We start from the raw sequence: 25,347 nt of genomic DNA, 5'->3' as shown, positions 1-25,347 counted from the left end.
GTAGGCCCCCACACCAGTTTTGGATCCATCAGTAAAAATGTTAATTGCATTAGCTACAGGTTTGTTTTTAGTGACCAATGGGAAAATGAGAGGATGTTCCAGAACAAAATGTAACAATGGATCTTTGGGAAGATGATTGTCTATTTCACCACTGAAAGAGCACATAAGTATAGCCCAATCATCAATAGTGGCTACCAGCGTTTGTACTTGCAGAGCAGTGTACGGTACCACCAGCTTATCGGGCGTTCTGCCAAAGTGTTGGATGCACTGCTGAATGGCTTTAAGGGCAAGGCTTGCTACACTGGTGGGATAATATTCAACTACCTTTTGAGGGGAGACTTTGGGGTGAATCCAAAGAAGGGGTCCTTGTTGCCAAAGAACACTAGTAGGCTGTTTTTCAGTGGCCAGGATACAAGCCCATAATGGCTGTCCAGGGGTCACTCGACGGAGAGACGCTTTCGTAAGTGCTTGTTCTACTAATTGTAACGCATGGCGGGCCTCATCGGTAAGGACGCGAGGAGAATCTAATTGAGGATTGCCTACGAGCAGATTATATAAAGGTTTCAAGGCATGGTTAGGAATTTGTAAAAAGGGTCGAACCCAATTAATGTCTCCCAACAGTTTTTGGAAATCATTGAGGGTTTTTAATTGATCAGTGCGGATGATTAATTTTTGAGGCAGGACTGCATGGGGGAGAACAATGTTGCCAAGAAAGTGTATATTTTCTCCTCTTTGTACCTTTTCTGAGGCGATGAATAATTGATGAGTTTCCAAAATCTTTACAAGGTGACAATAAGCCTCCTCAAGTATGGAGGGATTTTTTGTGGTTAACAAAATGTCATCCATGTAATGAATACACCGAATTTCTGGAAATTTGGTTTTTACGGGCTCAAGAGCACTATTTACATATAATTGACAGAGGGTAGGGCTATTGGCCATTCCTTGTGGGAGGACCACCCATTCATATCTACTGTCAATTTCCTCTTGATTAATAGAGGGAACAGTAAAAGCAAAACGAGGAGTATCCGCAGGATTTAAAGGGATGGAGAAAAAACAATCTTTTATATCTATGCTGATAAGTGGCCACTCCTTCGGAATAGCAGAGAGGAGTGGAAGCCCTCGTTGGACTGGCCCCATAATCTGCATTTGGCTATTTATGGCTCGGAGGTCGTGTAATAACCTCCATTTTCCAGATTTTTTCTTTATCACAAAAATCGGGGTATTCCAAGGAGAGGTGGATGGCCGGATATGGCCTAACTGTAATTGCTCTTGTACTAATTTCCTTGTTACTTCAAGCTTTTCACGGGAGAGAGGCCACTGAGGAACCCATACTGGATCTCCCGTCTTCCAGGTAATGGGAATTGCCTCCTCAGTGGCTACTGCACAAAACCCAGTTCCTCGCGACCACTCTTTTCTTTAGTAGGAATTGGGCTTTTACGTCCCTGGAGGTGTTTTCCCAGCCCGTAGGAAGGGTGGTAGCCCTGGCGAAGGAGAATATTATGGGCTTGGGGGAAATAAGATGTATTTTGTAAGGAATATCCCATGTCCACTAATAAATCTCTTCCCCAGAGGGAAACTGGCAGCTCCAGCACATAGGGTTCAAACTGCCCCTTATGTCCCTCCTGATCTTTCCAATGTAAAGCCCTAGCACTGAGGTCAGGGGTTTTAGCATAACCCAAACCTCTAAGTTCTCCGGTAGCCTTTTGAGTGGGCCATGAAGATGACCAATCTTTACAGGCGATGACACTTTTATCTGCCCCAGTATCTAAAAGTCCTAGGATTTGCTTGCCTTCCACGTCCAAGGTTATCAAGGGACGAGTTCCCATATCAAAGGCAAGAGATATTAACTCATTTCCTGAAGAACCGAACCCACCAATACCGCGTCGTCCCTCTGCTGAAGGAAACATACCATGTAGACTGGGAAGCAAAAGTAACTGTGCCACTCTATCCCCAGGGGAAATGGCAACGATACCCCGGGGCGCTGAAACCATCACTTTGATAATACCGGTATAATCCTCATCTATAACCCCCGGATGGACTACAAGTCCTTTCATGGTAGAGGAAGACCTTCCAAAAAGTAAGCCAACAGAATTAGGTGGCAGAGGACCTTGAAAATCTGTTTCAATAATTTGAACCCCCATTTGTGGCGTTAATACCAGCCTGGAGGTGGCACAGAGGTCCAATCCTGCCGAACCTGGAGTGGCTCGCCGGACTGTTCCGGAGGCTGTAAATTGGGCCACTGAGGTGGCTGTGTCTCCATGGCCCCATACACCTGAGGGTTCCCATATTTTTGTGGGCCCTGGGAACGAGGGCCCGCCCTCCCGTTTTTTGTCTGAGTATTTGATGATTGCTTTCCAGTATAGGGCAAGGGGTTGCCATCGATATCTTTAACCGAACGGCACTCAAAAGTAGGATGCCTTCCTTTTCTACATCGACGACAATACTCAGGAGGAGAAGGATAAGATTGGGACGCCCTACACTTAGGACAATCTCGTTTTAAGTGTCCTGTCGCTCCACAGGAAAAACAATTGCCATTTTTGGTACTATTCTTACTTTGTTGTCCGGAGGCCTGTATAATGGCTGCAGCAAGTCCTGAATTGGTTAAGGGTCCTCCGAGTTCCCTGCACACCTTCATCCACACCTCTAGGCCTTTATGTTTGTAAGGAGTGATGGCCTGTCTGCATTCTTTAGTGCATTGCTCATAGACCAATTGTTTAATGAGCGGCATGGCCGCGTCAGAATCCCCAAAAATTCTTCCCGCAGCCTCTACTAGACGGGCAACGAAGTCTGAAAAGGGTTCAGTCAATCCTTGAGTAATCTTTGTAAGGTTACCAGATACCTCTCCTTTGTTAGGGAGGGCCTTCCAGGCCTGGGTAGCGAGTCTGTTGATTTGTTCATACACCTGTTGTGGATACCCAAGTTGTTGATTAGCAAATCGTCCTTGGCCCATCAGCATGTCTATATCCCAGGCTGAATTTCCTGCTGCTCGATTACGTGCAGCTTGTTCAGTGGCATATTCTATATAATAAGCTTTCCAATCCAAATATTGGCCAGGATTTAAGGTGGCCCTAACCAAATTTTGCCAGTCTCCTGGGGTCATGGCATAGCGATGTAAACTCTCTATTATTGCTATAGTGAAAGCAGCTGACGACCCATATGTGCGAACTGACTCTGCGAGATGCTTAACTATTTTAAAGTCCAAAGGCTCATGATAACGATTTCCCCCCTCCTGCAGCTGGAAAACTGGGAAAGCTTGATTTGCTAAAAAAATTCCCGCATCTCTCCACATCTGACTACTAAAAGAGACACCTTCTCCTGCTCTGGGCGCAGAAGGGTTATACGGAGGAGGCGAAATTTCCTCTTTAATCAGTTCAAAAGCTTTCACTTGTTTACAAATGGCCTCTAATTCCTCCTCAGATTCATCCTCCCCCTCTGACTCTGAATCCTCCTCACTGGCCACTTTAGAGGAAGTTGAACGTTCCTCTTTTACACCGTCTAAAGCTGCCTGGCCCTCCTGCACAAATTTTCTAAAGCGCCTTTCTTCCAAACAGGCACGAATCAGCCGACAAAGCGGCCGAGTCCCTCCTGTGACAATACCTTGTTCTTCGGCGCGTTCTACGTCTCTTCCCAATTTATCCCAGCTTGCCAAAGAAAGATTCCCTGATACTGTAAACCATGGCGCTACCCTATCTATTTGTTCGAGAAAATCTTGTATTGTCTTGTCCCTAAGCTTTAGGCCTCTACTTTTCAACAAAGCTTTCAATGCTTTATGCAATGGGTGAGATGGACTATTTCCCATCTTGTCGAATCAGGACCAGCCCGATTCTCTAACTTACTTACACTAAAAAATATCCTCCTTAATGGAGCCCCCTTTGATCGGGGAAAATACAGCGCTGTTCCTCGCTTTTCCGCGAGCCTCGCTTATCCGCGAGCCTTATTTACTAAATATCCTCCTTAATGGAGCCCCCTTTGATCGGGGAAAATAACCCTCCGTAAACGGAGCCTCCTCCTCCCTTTTCGGAGTCAAGGAGTACTTACCAGCCGGCTGCCCTGGACTGCCGAGGTTCTGATCAAAGCGAAGGTCCCCGTACGGGCCAACCACTTGTCGCGCGCAGTGACGACTCTTACACGATCTTCCTCAAGCAGTTTTATTACCCCAGGTTCTTGTACAGTTCCCGCAAATCTTCTTCCCATAAATCTTCTCTTCTCTCTCTTTTCCCCCCAGAGATCTTCCCCTTATATAGAGCCCAACAGCCAATCAGCAGACTGTTCACGTGCACAACTCATGGCAACAGCCAGTCCATTGGCTGTTGCCCTATGGCATGCGGTGTTCCCGTGTATCTCATGCTCTTGTCGTCACTTCCTGAAAGCTGTTTACCACCTAAGTGCTCTGGGGAAGATTTCCGCTCAGCGCCATCTTAGCTCTCGGACTTACTGGCTGATGGGCGGGGCCCGTCACACTTGGGTTCAATCCACAGTAACAAAGAAAAGGGGGGGATAAAGTGCCTTCTAAGGAAACTGTTTTATATACCATAAGGTACTCAACATGAAACAGCTCTGTGAAGAAGTTCAGCTATATAATATTGATGTTTGGCCCTTTGTTTTAGATTAAGAATTTTTTTAGATCTGTAACTATAATTCTGGTCAATCCTCAATAATTGTGGATTCTGCTTTCATGGATTCACCTACTTGTGGAGCTTTTGTGGTAATTTATTTTTTTGTGGTAATTAATTTTTGTGGTAAATTTATGGAAATGTGCAGAGTAAAATTGGACTTGCCCAGCTGGGCATGGTGGCTCACGCTTGTAATTTCAGCATTTGGGAGGCCGAAACAGGAGGATCCAGGTTCAAGGACAGCCTCAGCTACTTAGTGAGGCCCTTTGAAACTTGATGAGACCCTGTTTCAAAATAAAGAATAAAAAAGAGAACTAAGGGTAGAGCTCGGAGGTAGAATGCCCCTGGGTCCCATCCTCAGTACCGCAGAAAAAATATTTTTAAAAAATTGGAGGTGCCCATTGTGCACGTTCCCAGCTGAGGTCAAGCAAGATGATGCTCCGCCTCTTAGTTTCAGCTTTCATAATGTTAGCAAGTGTCCTTTTCACAGGCTGAGTGCCACAGTTCTTGTATTTTCATGTGTTTTTTTTTTTTTTATAATTTCACTATTTAAAATGGCTCCCATAGAATGGCGGTGCCATTAGCATTTTTCCAATACTCTTCAAGAAACTAATTTCTTTCGGCCTCATTAAGCACCTGCCATGATGATTGTGCTAATTGATATTACTCCAGTGATGAATGAAGGAACCAGTTTCCCCCCAGTATCACCAACACACTGTATTTACTTGACTTTTTAAATCTTTGTCATTTTGATAAGTGAAAAATAATGCCTTGTCATAGTTTTAATTTTCATTTCTTGAATCTGAGCAAGTTTGAGTTTATTTTCATTTTAATGCATTTGTTCAGCATAGATATTTTTATCATTGGCCCATTTTTTTCTGCTGTACCCGGTCATCAGTAGTGTGTGAACCATAAGTACTTGTTCTTCAAGCTAAACGAAACCTTGGCAGGGCTTGCCAAAGTTTATTCTTTGTTGGCATTATTCTTGCTATTTTATAGAAGTTCTTTATATATTAAAGAAATCAGATCCTTCTCAATGATAAGGAGATGCAATAGTGTTAGGAAGGATTGGGCTTGTTTTTGCATGCCTCCAAACAAAGCACAGATTCAAAACAGGAGGTGGAAACACTTTCTGACAATTAGTTATGCAAAAGTAGATTCTACTCCAGGATCAAGACAGTGTTCTTATGCCTAGAGAAATAAAAGCATGCACTGAATGGTCACATAATGGGTGTGTTCACATAATGGTCCTCAAAATAGTGCTGTGCTGGAGCCCCTCATTTATTTAGTTTTTTGAATATAAGTGAAGGTATGCTATACAAACACATGCATATAAAATATAAGTAGTATATGTATTTGAATGCATGCTTGGTTTGTTGATTTTTTATACTGGGGATTGAGCCCAGCGTCTTTCTACCCAACTATTTTCTTTTAAATTTTATTGGTGCATTGTAGTCATACATCTTAATGGGATAAAAGATGGTGGAGACAGACATGCACACATCACCCAGTTACCCCTTACCCAATTCCTGCCCCATTCCCTCCTTCTCATGTTTAGCTTAGTGATAGACATTGATATGTTTGTTAAATTACATCATGTGCAGAACTATTTTTAATTATTTTTTAAAAATTTGAAACAGGGTGTAACTAGGTTGCTAAAAGTCTCACTAAGTTTGCTGAGGCGGGCCTCGAACCTGTGATCCTTCTGCATCAGCCTCCCAAGTACTGGAATTATAGGTGTGCACCACCATACCTGGCTACATGCTTGCTTTTTGAAAACTAATAGTGATACATGATCAAAGAAATATGGAGAATATTCTGTAAATTCTGACTACCTCAAGTGTGGTCCACAAGCCAGAATAACCTGGAAAATCAGCTCTGCTCGGGGATGCTGAAAAAAAATCTGAATTTCAACAACATCATCAAGCAATTAAATGCTGGTCGAGATGACCATCCAAATCTGAGATATGATTCTACAGCATAACTAGGAGCAAGAACCTGATTTTTCTGAGTTAATGTCTAATTATCTTTATTCAGTTTTATTCTTAGGTTTGGATATTTTCTTTACAAACTTGCCTGAGCCCAGTATGGTGTACATACTTCTAATTCTAATACTTGGGAGGGTGAGACAGAAGAATTACAGGTTTGAGGCCCACCTCAACAACATAGTGAAGCCCTCTGAAACTTAGTAAGACCCTGTTTCAAAGCAAAACATAAAATAGGGCTGAGGGTATAACTCAGAGAATGCTCCTGCCTGGATTTAATTCCTAGTACGAAAACAAAACAAAAAAGAAGACAAAACAAAACACCTTGTCTGAAAATAGAGGAGGAAGGCATATGTACCCAGGGGAAGGAAGCGCAGCAGTTCGTTGCAAGACAAAGAGAATAATGCTTTCAGTATTTTCTGCCAGGAGTTTGGGCTCTGGCAGGATTGTTTCAAAAGGCCCGAAGCAGTAGAGGGTGGGATAATTTTATAGTTCCTCTGTATCTAGCCTGGCCTGATATTGTAATTTGTTTATAGCAACTATAAATGATCAGAAACTGAATGATCTGAAAAATGGGAAAGCTCTTCCAAAGTTTAATTTAGCTAAAAAGAAAAAAAACATACTTAAGGGTTCACACACTATTGACAAACACTTTTCCTACCCTGAAAAGAAACATACTTTATGACTTTCAACATCACCCTTAACCTGTGACCTTGAGATTTTTTTAGGTTTTAGCACTAAAAGCTTTCTGTCCTTGGGAATCTGTCTGAGATGGTTGATCCTTTTGCTTATTGCAAGGACATTTTAGGACCGTCTTGTCTAATACATTCTTAGGCTGAGAAGTGTTTTTAAAGTTTTTTGCTACAAGCCTCAGCAGGTTCTTTGATTTTCTTCAGGAGAACAAAAGCACTCTGTTTCCAAGGGTGTGTTCATCAAAAAAGCCACACTCATAATTTCTGCTTGGGAGGCAGCTGCACTTACAGGCAATGCCTGAACAATATTCTGTAGAAGAAAGGAAAGGCCCTAGCGATCCACACCTAAAACATACAGGCAAATTCAGGCCTCCCATCTCCCACCCAGCCGGTTTCTTCTGACTTGGTGTGGGCCATCTTCAAAATGGAACCATACCATCAAGGCTGGAAAAGAGTTTGATTAAATTAAACAGCCATTTTTTGTGTGTGTGAAAGAAAGAAAATATTGTAGGAAAATTAGGAAATGAGATTTTTCTCAGTAACATAGACACTCTTCATTGTTAACTGAGTATTGTATGCCTCGTTGAACAGAGATATCAGTCCTCTCCCTAGGAATATGAGAAAGAAGACAAGAAGACTGGCACCATCACAACTGAACAGGGCTCCGAGAGCTCCAAAGCTATTAATAAGTAAAAGTTATGGATACTTGAAAGGAAAAAGAAAATTATTTGTAGAAATATCATCATAACAAAACACAGTAACCAAATCAGGCTGTGGTTGGTAATATAATTGGAGGAGGGATGACGGCTCAGGACTTGTTATGAAGTTAGGATTCGCATGGAGCATGTTTAGTGTATATGTGGATTTGGCATGATTTGGCAGTGAAGCTAAAAGGAAGGAAACTAAATCTACCCAACTCATAAGATACCCTTTTGGACCACCATACCAAGAATGTCAGTCAAAAGCTCTAATAAATGGCTGGATCTAAAATAGCTATCTAAGGCCGGGCGTGGTGGCGCACGCTTGTAATCCCCGCGCTTGGGAGGCTGAGGCAGGAGGATCGTGCAGGTTCAAAGCCAGCCTCAGCTACTTAGTGAGGCTCTCAGCAACTTAGTGAGACCCTGTTTCCAAATAAAGTATAAAAAAGGTCTGGGAGTAGAGCCCGGAGGTAGAAAGCCTCTGGGTTCCTCCCCCAGTACCACCAAAAAAAAAAAAAAATAGCTATCTAAAAAACAACCAATTTTCTGCATAAAAGCAATTCACTGATGTGGTAGGAGGAAACATCCGTATTTGTTGTGGCCATAAGAACCCCATACAATTGCAGAGGAAGAAGTTATTCCTCTTTAACTTTGTAATCCTAGTGCTATGAATCTACTAGTTTCCTTGAAAACAACCCAAAGCAGAAAGGTTTATTATACAAATGTTTATTCCATTATGTTTTGTTTAAAAAAGGAATAAAGTGTTCAAAATAATAGGAGAATCAACCAGGTGTGGTAGTACACACTTGTAATCCCAGTACTTGGGAGGTTGAGACAGGAGGATCACAGGTTTGAGACCAGCCTCAACAATTAAGGGAGGCTCTCAGCAACCTAGCAAGATCCGGTTTCAAAAAAAAAAAAAAAAAGGCTAGGGATATAGTTCTGAGGTACAATTGATCCTTTGGGTTCAATCTCCAGCACCACATACACACAAAGTAATAGGGAAATAATTATATATCTGGAAATTTTATCAGGAAATTATATATTTGGAAAATGAAATTTGTGCAACATTGTTTATAAAGACAACTATAAGCACTGTAAATATCAGTGAATCGTGGACTGTTTAAATTGGGGTTTTTCAACATTGGCAACTGTTGACACTTTAGATGGGTAAGTGCTTTGCTGTGGGGCCTGTTCTGGGTATTGTAGGATGTTTCCGGGTTTCCCAAGTCTCTTCCCAGTAGTTGCCAATAACATCTAACGACATCCTCACTTGTTAAAATAAATATGTCTCCAAATATTGTCAGTGGTTTCCTGGGTGGATGGGGTGACAGAAAAATCCCCTGTGGTTGAGAACCAGTAATTGATTGATCGATTGATTGATTGATTGATTGTACTGGGAATTGGATACAGGGACATTCTACCTCTGAGCTACATGCCCAGCCTTTTTTTATTTTTTGTTTTGAAACTGGATCTTATTAGGTTGTTAAGAGTCTCACCAAGTTGCCGAAACTGGCCCGAAATTTTTGATCTTCCCGTCTCAGCCTCACAAGTACTCAGATTACAGGCACATGCACCACCATGCCTGGCTGAGAACCATTAATTAATTTATTTATTGTGGTACTGAGGGTTGAACTCAGGGGCATTCTAACTCTGAGCTACATCCCCAGCCCTATTTTATTCTTTATTTTGAAACAGGGTCTCACTAAATTTCAGAGGGTATCACCAAGTAACTGAGGCTGGCCGCAAACCAGCAATCCTCCTGTCTCAGCCTCCCAAGTACTGGGATTACAAGCATGAGCCATCGTGCCCAGGTAGAGAAACAGTAATTTAAATGTAGTGTCCGTACAATGGCTTTCTGCACAGCCCTTAGGAATACAGGACTTGGTAACACAGCTTGGTAAGCCCTAATAGAGAACATAATCCATGATATTCCGGAAGTGTTAGAGGCAAAATAGACAGCTGTTGTGCTGTAGAGTATAAAAACCAAAAATTATTTGTTTTTTTATTGTTTTTATGTTTTTATGGAACTAAGAATTGAACCCAGAGGCATCCTACTTCCAAGCTACATCCCAGCCCTTTTATTTTTAATTTTTTGAAACAGGGTCTCACTAAATTGCTGAGGGTCTCAGTAAGATGCTGAGGTTGGCCTTAAACCTATGATACAACCTATCTCAGCTTCCCAAATACTGGGATTACAGGTGTCTGCCACCACACATGGCTTATACCTTCTATTTTATTTATTTTTTGTGGTACTGGTGGTTGAACTTAGGGGCATTCTACCTCCAAGCTACACCCCTTGTCCTATTTTATTTATTTTGAAATTGTCTTGCTAAATTGTTGAGGGCCTTGCTAAGCTGCTGAGGCTGGCCTTGAAACTGTGATCCTCAGGTCTCAGTCTCCCAAGCACTGGGATTACAGGCATGTGCCACCATACCCGGCTTATACCTTTATTTTAAAATGGTTTCTTATCAGTGCTATTCTGGGGGGAGATGGGTTCTTCAAATGAATGATTATTTCCATAGACTACAGTGATACCAAGAAAATAATATCATAAGATACATGTTATAGCACCAAAAGAAAATGGTACTTTGAGAGAAGGCGAATTCATCATAACAGATGGAACAAATATTTGGGTACCTAGATTATCTCTGAAAGGACACTTAAGAAACTGGTCATGTTACTTTCAGGGCTGGTTACTGGGTAACAAAGAAGGGCTGGGCAAGATTGTTTATTTTCACTCTTACTGAGGCCTCCTACTTGGATCTTCTCTCTCCAGATAAAACGGAACTGGTTTGTGTTCTATTCCCATCCCCCAAGTAAGCTAATAATATATGCCAGTTGCAGTAGGGTGAAAGGCAAGGAGCCACTTCCTCTAGGAAACATATGTGTACCATTATAGGGTCCCACCAAATTTAAAAGTGACTCAGCAGAGCATGGTGGTGCACACCTGTAATTCCAGTACTTGGGAGGCCGAGACAGGAGGATCACTGGTACAAGGTGAGCCTTGGCAAATTAAAAAGACCCAGGGTAATTAAGTGAGACCCTGTTTCAAATTAAAAAATAAAATTGGGCTGGGAGGGGTGAAATTTGGAGTGTTCCCTGGTAGCAAATAAAAATACTAAAATCATAACTTCTTCTCAATATGTTTTTGAGTCAAAAGGAAATTAAAATATTCGCGTGTATGTGTGTGTGTGTGTGTGTGTGTGTGTGTGTGTGTGTGTTTTGCATGTGCATAAGTTTAGATGTGGAGGTGATATACTTTTGGTTTGCATGAAAATTAGAAAATGATTAATGAGGTGGAACAAAAAGGAGCAGTTGAAGTAGTCTCACACATTCAGAGGGGGAGAAGGTATTACTTCTTACAGAGATCTGGGAAGTTTCAGGGAAATTTTGGCCATTCCATAAGGCCTTAAGGAATAAGTGAGATTGCATTTTCTGGACAGTGAAGGTCAATATGGAGGGTGTGGTATGAAAAGAGTAAGTAGACTATAGTTGGGCTGAAAAATTATGTATGCGAACAGGGTGGGAATTAGGGGCTGTGATGGGATCTAAAGCTGCAAATTAGGTCATTCTTGGGAAGGCTTGAGACCAACTTTGATCACTAGTTGTGAATACATGGCTAATATTTTATATTCTGAAACTCCAAGTTCACATAATCGTGTTAAAGTCAAACCATCTTGAGACTAAACACTTGTTTTTGTAGAGTACTGCTTATTTATTTATTTATTTATTTAGCTACTGGGGTTAGAACCAAGGTGCATTGTACCTCCAAGCTACACCCCCAGACCTATTTTTTGTCCTTTTATTTTTGAAACAGGGTCTCACTGAGTTGCGAAGGGCATGGCTAAGTAGTTGAAGCTGTCCACAAACCATGATCCTCCAGTCTCAGCGTCCCGAATGCTGTGATTACACACGTGTGCCACCATGCCTAGACCTAGAGTACTGTTTTTGTCAGTGGTTCTTAACTGGAAGTGATTTTGCCCACCTTGCTAATTTGGAACTTTCCAGTCATTTCTGTTGGTCACAATTAGGGAGGCCACTGCCATCTAGTGGATAGTGACAGGGTTGCTACAGTCAGTAAAGAATGTATGTAGCCAGGTGTGGTGGTGCAGGCTTGTAATCCCAGCGCTTGGGAGGCGGAGACAGGAGGATCGCGCAGGTTCGAAGCCAGCTAGACCCTGTTTCCAAATACAAAAAAAGTATAAAATAGGTCTGGGAGTGTAGCCCGGAGGTAGAAGGGCTTCCAGGAACCCCAGTACCACCAAAAAAAAAAAAAAAGAATGTGTGTTTAGGTGACTGTAGCACTGTGAATCTCACAATCACATACAATTACTGTGCACCAATAAAAATTATAAAAATAATTAAAACCTGATCTGTGTCAGCAAACATGGGCCATGTAGGGAAAAGTAGCAGTTTAAGTGAAATATTCTTTGAAAGGAGTTCAAATAAATCCCAACAAATTTCCGATCCATCCCACCCAGAGCACATTCAGAAACCATTCATGTGCTACAGAATTCATTTCTATAGCTCCTAAGTGGAAAAATCAGGATGGGTGTGACTATAAGCCAGCCATTAAAAAATTATTTTATGTCACTAAATTATAAAAATAATGCTTTTCAAGTGAGCCTAAAAATAAGTCCAAAATAAATGAACACAGATTGTTAAATGCTGAAAAGCTTCATGAAGATCTTCAACACTAATAGAAAAGTTGTTTTGGAGTTATCCAATCTCAAGAGACTCTGAAAATGAAAGGCCTTTAAAATTAATTTTTTAATTTTTTATTGGTGCATTGTAGTCATACATCTTTATTTTGTTTTATCTTTTTTAATTTTTTATTGGTGTATTATATTCATACATCATATTGGGGTAAAAACCTTGTGTGTACAGACATGTACACATCACCGATTTAACCCCTACCTAATTCCCACTCCATTCCCTCCCCATCCCTCCTTCCCTTCCTTGGCTTAGTGGTTGACTTCGATATGTTTAAGTACATTGTGTGTTTTAGAGATTTTCCTCTTCCCCCCTCCTTTCTCCTCCTTTAGGTTGTCTTGTTTACTCCTCTATAGGATTTCCTTTTTCATCTAGAGTTCCTCCTATGACCGATTTCTCCCTAGCTCTTGGAACTGGAGGACATTATGCTAAGTAGTTATACATCTTAATGCACACCTGCACACATCACTCATTTAGCCCTTTCCCAATTCTCACCCCATTCCCTCCCTCCTCCCTCCTTCTCATGTTTGGCTTAGTGATTATGTTTATGAATGTATGTAGTGTGGGGGATTTGGGGTGAGGTGAACCTGTCATGCACTTTATTACGATATGAATCTATGTGAGTGTTCAAATTCATAAAATATATACCAAAAGTCAATTTGATTGTACGATAAAAGTAAAAATTCAAAATAAATAAAAAATGAAAGGCCTTTATGATGGCTGAATAATAAATACCCCATTGTGTACATATACCACATTTGCTTTATCCATCCAACTGTTGAAGGACACTTAGTTTGATCCCATAACTTAGCTATTAGGAATAGTGCTGCAGTACATGTGAAAGAATAGGTAGGTCTTCAACAAACCAATTTTCTTAACTCCCTGAGTTAATCATTATATAGTATATACATAGATTAACCATCACACCATATGCCATAAATTATACAATTTTTCTGTCAATTAAAAACAAAGCTGATGCTCTCTGATGTCAGGGACCCAAACTTTCCTATCTGTAAATGCAAAGTGATGCCCTCATATCTGAACTTGTGATATAACGAAGAAATAGGTTACTTATCCCTGGACATTTAAGGATAACTCTTTATCTTCTGGAAGCCACGGGACACCATTCATGATCTAATAATATAATTAACAGTTCATACCTGAATTGCTCAAGGCATTTTATTTATTTGTTTATTTTTGATACTGGGGATCTAAACCAGGGCCATTCTACCTTCAAGCCACACCCTTACCCTTTAATTTTAATTTTTTTTTGAAACAAGGTCTCGCTAAGTTGTTGACAGCTTGTTGAGGTGAAGCTGGCCTCACACCTGTGATCCTCCTGTCTCAGCCTCTTAAGTACTGGGGTGATGGATGTATTCCCCTGATCCTGACATTTTACTACAATCTGAAAGTTCTTTTCCTCCTTCTATACCTTTTTTGCTTCACTTTACCCCAGAATTTTCCTCAATATTTCAGTCTTTTAAGGTTCCCCTAGGAGGATGCCTCATTCATGAATTATTCCCCCATTCCTCTGTATTCATCAGAATTAATCTTTCTTCTTTGTATCCACTGGGGCTGCTTGTACTTCTCTTTATTTTTTTGCTTTATCTAAAAGGTTGTTCTTTATTTATATATTGCTAGCCTTTCTATTTTGATTGCTAAAGGGGCTTTCTTCTACAAAATGATGACCACATAGATTATTTTTTCTTTTCCACAATATACATGGAAAAGAAAGTTGGCACCACCTCAGTTGGGGCTTTATTTAAAACACCTCACTAGTACTCTTCAAAATGACTAAACTCAAGATAAAGGAAAGAGTAAGAAATTGCTATAAATGGAAGAAAGGAGACATGATGACATAGATCCGGGAGCAATAAAAGAACATTAATGGAGAAACTGGTGAAATCCATATAAGTTATATACTTTAGTTAATAGTAATGTATAAGGTTAATTGGTACCAATTTACAGTAGGGAGGAATCAGTTTTATTGTTTTATAACATGACAGAGTGACTATAATTAACAATAATATGTTTTGTATTTCAAAATTACTAGAATGGTGGATTTTTATGGTTTCACCATGATAAAATGATAAATGTTTGATTATCACACAATGTGCACCTGTATCAAAATAATCACATTGCACCCCTAAATATGTACAATTGTTATGTGTCAACTACAAATAAAATTTAGAAAATATTTATATATTATGAAAAATAGCAACGTATCAATTTTGCTTTCTTAATGTTGACATACGTACAGAAGTTATGTAATATGTTAGCAGTAGGATGGGAGGTTGAGACAGAAAGAGTGCAGGTTTCAGGCTAGTCTCAGTAACTTTGCAAGACTTTCAGCAACCTATTGAGACCCTATTTCAAAATAAAAAGGGAGTATAGCTCAGAGGTAAAATGCCCCTGTCCCTGGCTTCCATCCCCGGTAAAACACACACACATACACACACACACACACACACACAAACATACACACACGGGTTGTGGGTGTAGCTAAGAGGAGGAATGTTCCCAGGTTCAGTCCCCAGTACAAAAACAAAACAAAACAAAACAAACAAACAAACAAAAATAAAACCAGAAAATTCTGGGTGGAAAAAAAAAAGCTGAGTGAAGGGCGCATGTGAACAAACTCTTCATCTTTACAGCTTTTCTGTACATCCAAAATTATTCCAAAATTAAGTTTACTTTAAAAAGGTAAAAGGAAGACCAAAATGGCATTCTTCTCTCAGATACCTTATCATCAAGTGCTTTATTGCTTTCTGAAATTTAAAATCCTTGAAAGTGTGGCACCATAACATCGAGTACAATGATGTGACATTTACTAAAAGTTTGAGAAATTAAATCTTCATAATGAATCAAATCAGAAAATCATAAATATACCCATAGAAAAGTGTTGGCTGCTTAATTAAATATCATTATATTAAACATGTAACAGAATATTAAGACCAAAGGAAAATGGACACACGTCCCTCAAACCTTTCTCTCTACAAGATCTCTGTGAACCCTAGATCTGTCCAGGACCCTGTGTGCAAAGGAACAGTCGCAGCACTTCATTCTCAGGTGTCTCCCAGGACAACTTTTATCCAGAGACTGAGTTGAGCAGATTCACTTCCTTCTAGACTACAACTTAGCTTGGTCACTTGCTGACCAGGTGGCAGCCTGCTACACAGACTCAGTCCTTAAGCACCGATGCCATGCACGAGCTAGAGGACACACATATTTATGAATGGAACCATTAGCAAGACACACAGCTGGTTTGGTGAAGCTTAATTGTGGAAAAAAAGTGGGCACACATTGTTTGGGTCAGCAGGGGGCGCTTATAAGCAACAATAGTTCTAGCTACCTACATTCTCCACAGGGTGCAGAAAATGTTTTTGTGTGTGAAATTCGAGTAATAATAGAAGTTGTCAGATCATTTCTTTGAGGTCTCTTCAGTATAACACAGGAGATAAAAGAATGGAAAGGAGGACTTTTACCACAGTTCTAGGGACGTAGGGGGTGCCAGTTGAGAAGCTTGGTCTATAGATTACATAGGGAGCTAGGAGTAGTTTGAAGAGATTCCCCAAAAGGTTGAATTTTAGCTGGGCATGATGATGTACGCTTGTCATCCCAGCATTTGGGAGGCTGAGACAGGAGGATCCAGGTTCGTGGCTAGCCTCGGCTACTTAGGCCCTTTGCAACGGAGTGACACTCTATTTCAAAATAAAGAATAAAATAGGGCTGGGAGTGTAGCTCAGAGGTAGAATGTCCCTGGGATCCATCCCCAGTACCAAAAAGAAAAAAGTGTTGAATATTGATCTGGGTTTGAAAAAAAGGGCATTCTGGCCCTGGGGTTCTATAAACAGATGGAAGGAAGCTTCTCTGGGAATCTGCAGTTCATTTTGCCTGAACTAGCCAGTTCACCCAAAGCCATAGACATCGACAGAGTCCCCTTGTTACCCCTACAGCCAGGCTGCTACTGCAACTGCCATCAGATCTCTCTTCAGGGGCAGCCACTATGTTTCGAGCACATACATTATGGCCAATATGGTGCCTTCAGTTGTGAGGCAACTTGGGAGGGTGAAAGTAGTTTTCTTCTCAGAGACAAAAAATGGTCATTCAGCTCCTTGCTCTGCTGTTACTAACAATGCAGCCTCAAACACAGTGAGCCACAGTGTCTGTATCAGCAATATGTAGATGATGATATATATAGCCAGGATCGGATAAAGTTGTAAATGTTGAAATGCAATGCAAAAGACAAGATACTGTCCATTCATTCATTTGCTCATTCATTCATTTGTTCATTCATTCAGTTATTAAACAAATATTGAGTATTTGTTCATGGTGGACATTTTTTTTTTTTGGTGGTACTGGGGGTGGTACCCAGAGGCTTTCTACCTCCGGGATATACTCCCAGACCTTTTTTGTATTTTATTTGGAAACAGGATCTCACAAAGTTGCTGAAAGCCTAAGTAGCTGCGGCTGGCTTCGAACCTGCACGATCCTCCTGTCTCAGCCTCCCAAGTGCGGGGATTAGGGGATTACAAGCGTGCGCCACCTCGCCCGGCTCATGGTGGACATTCTTGAAGATGAGCTTCAGTCCCTGCTCTCAGGGATGTTATATTCTCTTAGAGGAGACAGCAAATAAATAACCAAGTAATTTATAATATAGTGTCCCATAGTGTAAAAGTTGGCAGAAACAAGTCAGGGCTGGATAAAGAATAGATTGGAATTAAACTGATTATTCTGTGAAATTAATATTTAATATTAAGTACTGGGCGTGGTGGCGCACGCTTGTAATCCCAGCATTTGGGAGGCGGAGACTGGAGGATCACCGTTCATGGCCAGCCTCAGCTACTTAGTGAGGCCCTTTGTAACTCAGTGAGACCCTGTTTCAGAATATAGAATAATAGGCTGGGCGTGATGGCGCACACTTGTAATCCCTGTGCTTGGGAGGCAGAGACAGGAGGATCGCGCAGGTTTGAAGCCAGCCTTGCTGGATTAAGAGACCCTGTTTCCAAATAAAAATATAAAAATAGGTCTGGGAGTGTAGCCCGGAGGTAGAAGGGTTTCCAGGAACCCCAGTACCACCCCCCCCAAACATATATATAATAAAAAATAGAAAAAATAGGGCTGGGAGTGTCACTCGGAGATAGAATGCCCCTGGATTTCATCCCCAGGACTGCAAAAATTAATATTAATTGTAATAATAATAAGAGATTGATATATTTGATGAGATGGGCTTGTTGGAGGCAGCTTCAGGTAGGCAGCCATATTTGAACAGAGGCTTGAATGCTTGAAGAAGAAAACCGTGAGAATATCAGGGGAAATGCATTCCAGGAAGCCTGAGGGAGGACCCACAAATGACATCTCTGCCCGAGGAGGTGTGCCGGCTGTGCTGACACTGGAATTTACTGAACACGTGCTCTGTACTGGGTGCTTTGCACTCCTGACCTCGTTTAGTCCTCACCACGCTTGGCTGAGCTTGCCTCCTAGGTCCATTTTGCACATGAATGAATTGAGCCTTCAAGAAATTAAAGGGCTTCACCCCACTCCTCCTACCTGGTAAATGGCCAACTAGAAGAAATTCTAAGCAGGGTCCCAAAGCGGAACTAGTTTTCAGAGGTAGAGCCCCGCCAGGCCAGCAGAGGGCAGCGAGGCAGGAATCCAACACTATAGGGTGATGGAAATGTGAAGGCAGAACCCCGCAGAGCTTTAAAGTACTTGGATTTGCTGGTGGGCCCAACACTGGATTTCTGTCGGTTAGTTTTCCTACTTTTGTTAAAAAACACCTTTTAGTACTTGTGAAGGTGTAGAAGTGGGTTTAGGATTGAAAGAGGCAATTTAGTGGGATGAGTTTTCAGGTTTTTGAGTAATTGCTAAAGTCGCCAAAACACGTTTGTAAAATAATTTGGGTCTTTAATTGTATGGATTTGAGCACTGTGTTTCTATCCTTGGGATCAGTGAACAGCTTCTGTTATTCTGTTATGCAATATGTTCCTTGTTGGCATCTCTCATCAGCTGTGATCTCAACGTGTGTGTGTGTGTGTGTGTGTGTGTGTGTGTGTGTGTGTGTGTGTGTGTGTGTGTGTTCACCTAGCTAACAATAGGGGGGAAAGGCTACCATTGAAGGGCAAACAGAAATGAAAGGGAAACATTTTCCTCCATAATATAAGCTTTTGCTTTAAAGAATGTCTTGGATCTCATTACGAAACAAGGAATGGGGTACCCATATTCATCCCTCTTAATGCCATCCAGAAAGAACTGCCAAACTGTATTTTCTCTTGTGTTGTAATTCTTCAGAATTAACTGATAGTTTCTAGAAGAGGACATCTTTCCTACCTTTTACAGAACAAGTGACACGTTTCTTTTATCACTGTCGGGGGTCTGTGTCTTTCTTCCTCCAGATACAATCACAAAGAAATAAGAGTGGGCAAGGAAGGAAAAATATTTAGTAAAGACCCACGGAAAGGACAAGAAGGAAGGAGGAAGCGAGACTGAGAAGCAGGTCAAGTGCTTTAAGAAAACACCTGGTTCAGATTACAAATTTCTTACTTAATTAGACACACACACAACTCTTGAGTTTAAACATAACACTCATAATTCGTCAACCACCCACGGCAACTCTCCAGGTGTTTGTGATTATGTAATGCCCTGCAAAATCATCTGGACTGTGTCAACTCTCAGAAGTACTGCTTTAGCTTCTACAGGCAATCATTTATGTATAAGGTCTCATTCTAGCCTTTACAGCACTTAGCAAAAAATCAATAAAATGAAAGATTAGAATAAAAGGTCACTGGGTTCCTTGCTTTCTGAGGGTTTTGATTGAAGTAGTAAAAGGTAGGCATTATGCATTTAGCAAATCTTCACTGACCAGACTTCTCTAATTGAGATTTTGTAGTATTTAAGGTGGGAGACATGATGTCTCTTTTTATAGTAACAAGGAAAAGAGGTGGTCCACACTGAGAAAACAGAAAAAAGGGGGAAACTATCTTTTCAGTCTTTTAAAAACAGCATTGAAATGGCTTCCTAAAATCAAATTTGAGGGGAAAAGCTTTTCTTGGTGTTGACTTAAATTTTCATCTATAGATGAATCATACCACAGTTTATTTCTAAAGTTCTTTGAAAATTTTTTTTATTAGTAGTAACTTGAAAACCCTTAGGCTGGGAAAATTTTTAAAAGATTTAGGGATGGAAAAGAATATGATTTGAAAAGGACTCCTTTGAGAATCCAAAGGGGAGCTTCAGCACAAACGGATTGGAAATTACTTTTTGTATGCAATTATTTTAATTAAAAATGCCTGTGTAACAGGAAAAGGAAAGCAATTCTAAACACTGCTCCTTATAATTTGGCTGGTTGTTCGAAACGTGGAAGGTTTTTATTTGTCCCCTTAAGATTTTAAGCTTTGCATTAGATCTTGTGTACTTCCCTCCAATTCTGCCATAGTGTCTTCTATAAAAGTTACGGGTCTTTTCCACCCATTAACACGTGTTGAAGTCTGAGCTACATCATCCTCACATGTACTGTGAAGTTCTTCATTCTTCATGTTCCCTTATGTCTCCTTGTCTTCCTATCCAGCCCTGATTCCTGCAAACAGGGAACAGATATTTACCAGCAAATACATAGAATGATGCACATCACTTATTCTCATCCTGCTGATAGAAGTAGCATCTTTATTTTTTCCCAAATCAAGTTAGTTGTGTGCAGTGGAGCATGCCTATAATCTCAATGCTTGGGAGGCTGACACAGGAGGATCCAGTCTTAGCAACTTAATGAGACCCTCAGCAACTTAGACCCTGTTTCAAAATAAAAGAATATAAGAGGGCTGGGGGAGGGGGAGAGAATAGCTCAGTGGTAGAGCACCCTTGGGTTCAATCCCCAGAACCACACACAGAAAAGTGTTTTCCATTATCAAAAAGTAACCGTTACAGAAAAATTGAAACTAAACCATCAGAAAAGTTGAAACAAAATAATAAAAACATGCCTGAAATTTTACTATCTGGAGATGACCCCTGTCCACAGTTTGGTATGTGTGCATTCAGGCACCTCCATGAATGTTAACGATAACTGCATAACACTTTATTTACTGAATTTAACTGTACTGTTGGATTTGACCCCTTTTATAAAGGGTATTGCTTTCCTTTAATTTCCTTTTCATTAGATAATACTTGATTTTTCTGTGTCAATAAGCAATCTATATCACATGTGTGTGGGGCAGGAGAGGTTAGTAGGGATTGAAACCAAGAGCATTTTAACTTTGAGTTACACCCGGCCCTATTTTTATTTTATTTTTTTTAAACAGGGTCTCACTAAGTTCCTGAGTCTCGCTACATGCTGAGGCTGGCCTTGAACCTGTGATACTTCTGTCTCAGCCTCCCAGGTACTAGAATTACAAGCAAGCACCTGTTCTTATATCACTTTTAACAGTTAAACATGGTATTCTCTTGTATGGCTATAGCATAATTTAGTTAAGTGTCCTCTATTAATCCATCATCAAGACTTTCTACTTTTCCTATTATAAAATATTGCAATGATGGACTTCTACCCCTCCTTCTAGTTTCATTTTTTTTCGGAGAAGCTTTACCTTGCATGTAAGCATCATTTACCTATCCACCTGTCCTCTCAGTACCCTATACCTAGAAGGATACTTTTATAACTTTGAATTGATAATCTTAATGATTATTTCTCCAAAACACAAGTGCATAGGTAAAATGATTTTTTAAAAAACATGGTCACTTATAATATTTATGAAATTACTTTTGATTCTCCATATTAAAAAAAAAAGACTAGTTAGAGCTGGGCGTGGTGGCACACGATTGTAATCCCAGCATTCGGGAGGCTGAGACAGGAGGATCACGGTTTGCGGCCAGCCTCAGCTACTTAGTGAGGCCCTCTGCAACTCAGTGAGACCCGGTTTCAAAATAAAGAATAAAAAATAGGGCTGGGGGTGTAGCTCAGAAGTAAGGTAGACTGCCCCTGGGTTCCATCCCTAGTACCATGTACCAAAAAAGACTAGTTAGATCTTTTTATTCTTTAGGATAAAGCAAAAATTCAGACTAAAAAGCAGTCTAGCCTCAACATATTTGAGGGATTTTTGTATAGAGGAGCATCCAATATATATGGTAAGAACTTGACATTTTCTCTTTTCTTACCTCTTGGGCATACCTTTTGGGTTTTCTTTTTTAATATTTTCATTCTGTTTTTGTAGTTTTAGGAAGTTGTGATTTAGGGCATTGGCAAAATGTTGTTAGCTCAGGAAATTGGTAGAAAGCATAATTTGGTCTTTTTAAATATCAAATTAAACTTACATTTGGTAAATACATATGCATGACAATTAAATCTGACCACATAACGATAGGTATTGGGATTGAAATCATAGATTGTACTTTTTGGTTTATCCACTTACCAGTGGTTAATGGATATTCAAAGTGAAATTTCCCAGATTTAAAGGGATAAAGTCTTTTTAAGCTATAAAGAAAACACTGGGATAGCTGAAGTACAAAAAATTTATGCAATGATGGAAATGTTCGAAGTTGTCATCCTTACACCTGAAGTGAGGAGCCACACATGGTTTGCAGATGCCTTTGAGAACTGTTTAGGCTGATTGGTAATTCTTGTAGGGGTTACCAGTGAACTTAACAAATGTGTACAAATTGGGCAAAATGGTTGTCAAATCTAACTGGATTGTACAAAGAGATTCTTGTATACACACCACACACACCCACACACACACACTTTAAGCCTGATGAGCTAAATTGTGTATTTCAAATAACAATGTTACCATATCCCAAGGTACTTAAACATTTTTCAAAGTACTTGCTGTCTCTTTAATCTTTGTTTTCGAGGATAATCACAATAGCCTTAAAAATGTGAATTTTAGAGTTGCTTGATTTTTTTCCTTTTAGTAAAATAATGAAATAATGGAGGCTCACTTTTCTTCTTCTTTTTAGTTTTCTACCCATATAAAATGCCCACTACTACTGATTGCTAAATTTCAAATTCATTTCTCTAGCTCGCACTGTCAAAGATGGAAATATTCTATAATCTGCCCTACCCTTGATGGTATATCCATTCGCCACATGAGCAACTGCAGAGCTGAATTGAAATTATATTAATTTTTATTTAAATTAAACAACCACAATGGCTAGTGACTACTCTATTGGATGGTACAGAATTTTTTCCCATGTTTAGATTGAGTGTGGACATAAATTTAGAGAATTTGGAGAAAACAGTACGGGTCTTTTGCAAAAGCTGGGAGCCCAAATACCTAAAAAAATTAGAGAAGTTGACTTTATATGAATTTATTTGACATATATCATAAGCATTTATTGAGCACCTTGTGTGTTGTTGTGCCTGGGATCAGAAATGTTTCATTTGGATTTCCTGAATCAGATTTTATGGGACAGTTTGGAGACCTGAGAGGTGCCACCCCACACACCTGTGTGAACAGGCCTTAGTAACAGGGACTCTGTTGTCTCTACAAGACCTTCATCCAGAGCTTCAGGGCCCTCAGCTACCAGGCTGAAGGGTGAGGGCTATGAGCTCTGGCATGCTAGGGCTGCATCTGCTGGGAGGAAGGACACCTATTTGAAATTCTCTCAAAGACACTGTATGGGAGAGTAGTGTGGCCCTCTCACTGACATTCATTCTCTCATCTCGCTTTGCTATCTTAGTTCCTCCTAATATTTTCCTCAACAAATATTCAGTGGAAAAATCAAAACAACTCTTCACAGTCACCCAAAACTCTGTCCCCCTCCACTTTATTGAGATATAGTTAACAATAAACTGTATATATTCAAGGTATACATGTGGGCTGTGGGGTGACTATCACATCATATTAAGTTATCTTGTATTTTTGTGTGTGGTGAGAATGTTGAAGATCTGCTGTCCTAGAAGATTTCAAGTATAAATCACATTGTTACTAACTCTAGTTACATTCTGTTCATTGGATCTCCAGAACTTTTTTGCCTCAAAACTCTATTTGTAGCTGGGCATGGTGGCGGACGCTTGTCATCCCAACATTTGGAAGGCTGAGACAGGAGGATCGAGGTTTGCGGCCAGCCTCAGCTACTTAGTGAGGCCCTTTGCAACTCAGTGAGACCCTGTTTCAAAATAAAGAATAAAAAAATAGGGCTGGGGATGTCGCTAAGAGGTAGAATGCCACTGGGTTCCATCCCCAATACTGCAAAAAAAAAAAAAAAAATGGGCAGGATATCCTCCTTTTTAAAGTTTTGAGTAATATTGTATTGTCTATCTATCTATTATATATATAAAACATCCATTCTATCTATCTGTCAAGTGTATTATGGTCTGGTTGATAAGACAGTAATGCGGCAAAAATTTAATCATGAGTGAGTGGATAAATTTCTTTAATGGCTTAATAATTTGGATGAACTTTTAGGTAATAACTGTAGACTGGTAGGGTATGGCTGGAGGAAGTAGCTGACTCAGAGCGTGTCGGTGAGGTGTGTCCCTGGTCTTTTCTTCCCTATTACTTTGATTCCTGGCTGCCAGGAGCTGAGCAGCTTTCCTCCAGCACACCCTGCTGCCATGGTGTTTGCTTTGGAGCTAGCTGACTATGGACTGAACGTCTGAAACTATGAGCCAAAACAAACTTCTCCTCCTCTCTATTGTTCATGTGAGGTATCTTGGTCACAGGGATGAAAAACTGACACACACATGCACACATCCCTCAATTTCTTTATCATTCACAGACATTGTTTTTTTTTTTCTCTCCAGATTTTGGCTATTGTGAATAGTGCTGCAGTGAATGTGGAAGTACAGATATCTCATCAACATTTTATTATCTTTTTAGCATATATCCAGAATGTTATTGCTGGATCATGTGGTAGTTCTATTTTTAATTTTGTGAGGAATCCCTACGTTATTTTCCATAATGACTGTATCAATTTACATTTTTATCGGCAAAATATAAGGGCCCCCTTTTCTCTACATCCTCATCAACACTTGTTATATTTTGACTTTTTGTCAACAATAGGTATCATAATAGATGTGAGGTTATATATCACATAGTGGTTTTTATTTGCATTTCTCTGATGATTAGTGATATTTAACATATTTTTGTATACTTGTTGGCCATTTGCATGTCTTCTTTGGGAAAAATGTCTCTTTGGGTCCTTTACCTATTTTTTAATGGGAAAGCAACTTGAAATAAGAGAAAATATTTTGCAGTCTATGATTAAGAGGTTAATATTTCAAAATCTATAAGTAGCTGGGCGTGGTGGCGCACGCTTGTAATCCCCGTGCTTGGGAGGCAAAGACAGGAGGATCACGCAGGTTCGAAGCCAGCAGCGTGCGCTGGCTTAGGAGACCCTGTTTCCAAATAAAAATGTAAAAATAGGTCTGGGAGTGTAGCCCGGAGGTAGAAGGGCTTCCAGGAACCCCAGTACCACCAAAAACAAATCTATAAGTAACACATACAATAAATAGGAAAAACCAATCTGATTTTAAAATGGGCAAAGAACATATTGTTTCTTCTTCTGTTTTTTTTAAAGGTATCTTATCTTCTGGAAGGGGGCAGCATGGCCCATGAAGACTTCTGTGGACACGTTGGTAAACTAAACCCAGGTGACCTACAGGTATGGCTAAGGGCAAGGACTTCCTGCTGGTTTCATTGTCATTAGGTGTGCATGT

The 25,347-nt window shown here is 40.3% G+C and overlaps 1 protein-coding gene across 1 annotated transcript in view; it reads left to right on the top strand.

Moving 5' to 3' along the window:
- Nucleotides 1-25,347, top strand: part of PIR (pirin) — a gene marked incomplete at both ends in the record, with an annotated part of 99,926 nt that overhangs the window by 11,271 nt on the left and 63,308 nt on the right. Inside the window, one exon of the mRNA XM_080719107.1 lies at nt 25,209-25,292. Coding sequence (XP_080575233.1) covers nt 25,209-25,292 — 84 coding nt within the window. The remainder of the gene's footprint in view (nt 1-25,208; nt 25,293-25,347) is intronic.

This window comes from Muscardinus avellanarius, assembly GCF_963383645.1.
Source record: "Muscardinus avellanarius genome assembly, chromosome: X".
NCBI lineage: Eukaryota > Metazoa > Chordata > Mammalia > Rodentia > Gliridae > Muscardinus > Muscardinus avellanarius.
Note: the sequence above shows the minus strand (reverse complement) of the source record. Positions and strands in the feature narration are given on the sequence as shown.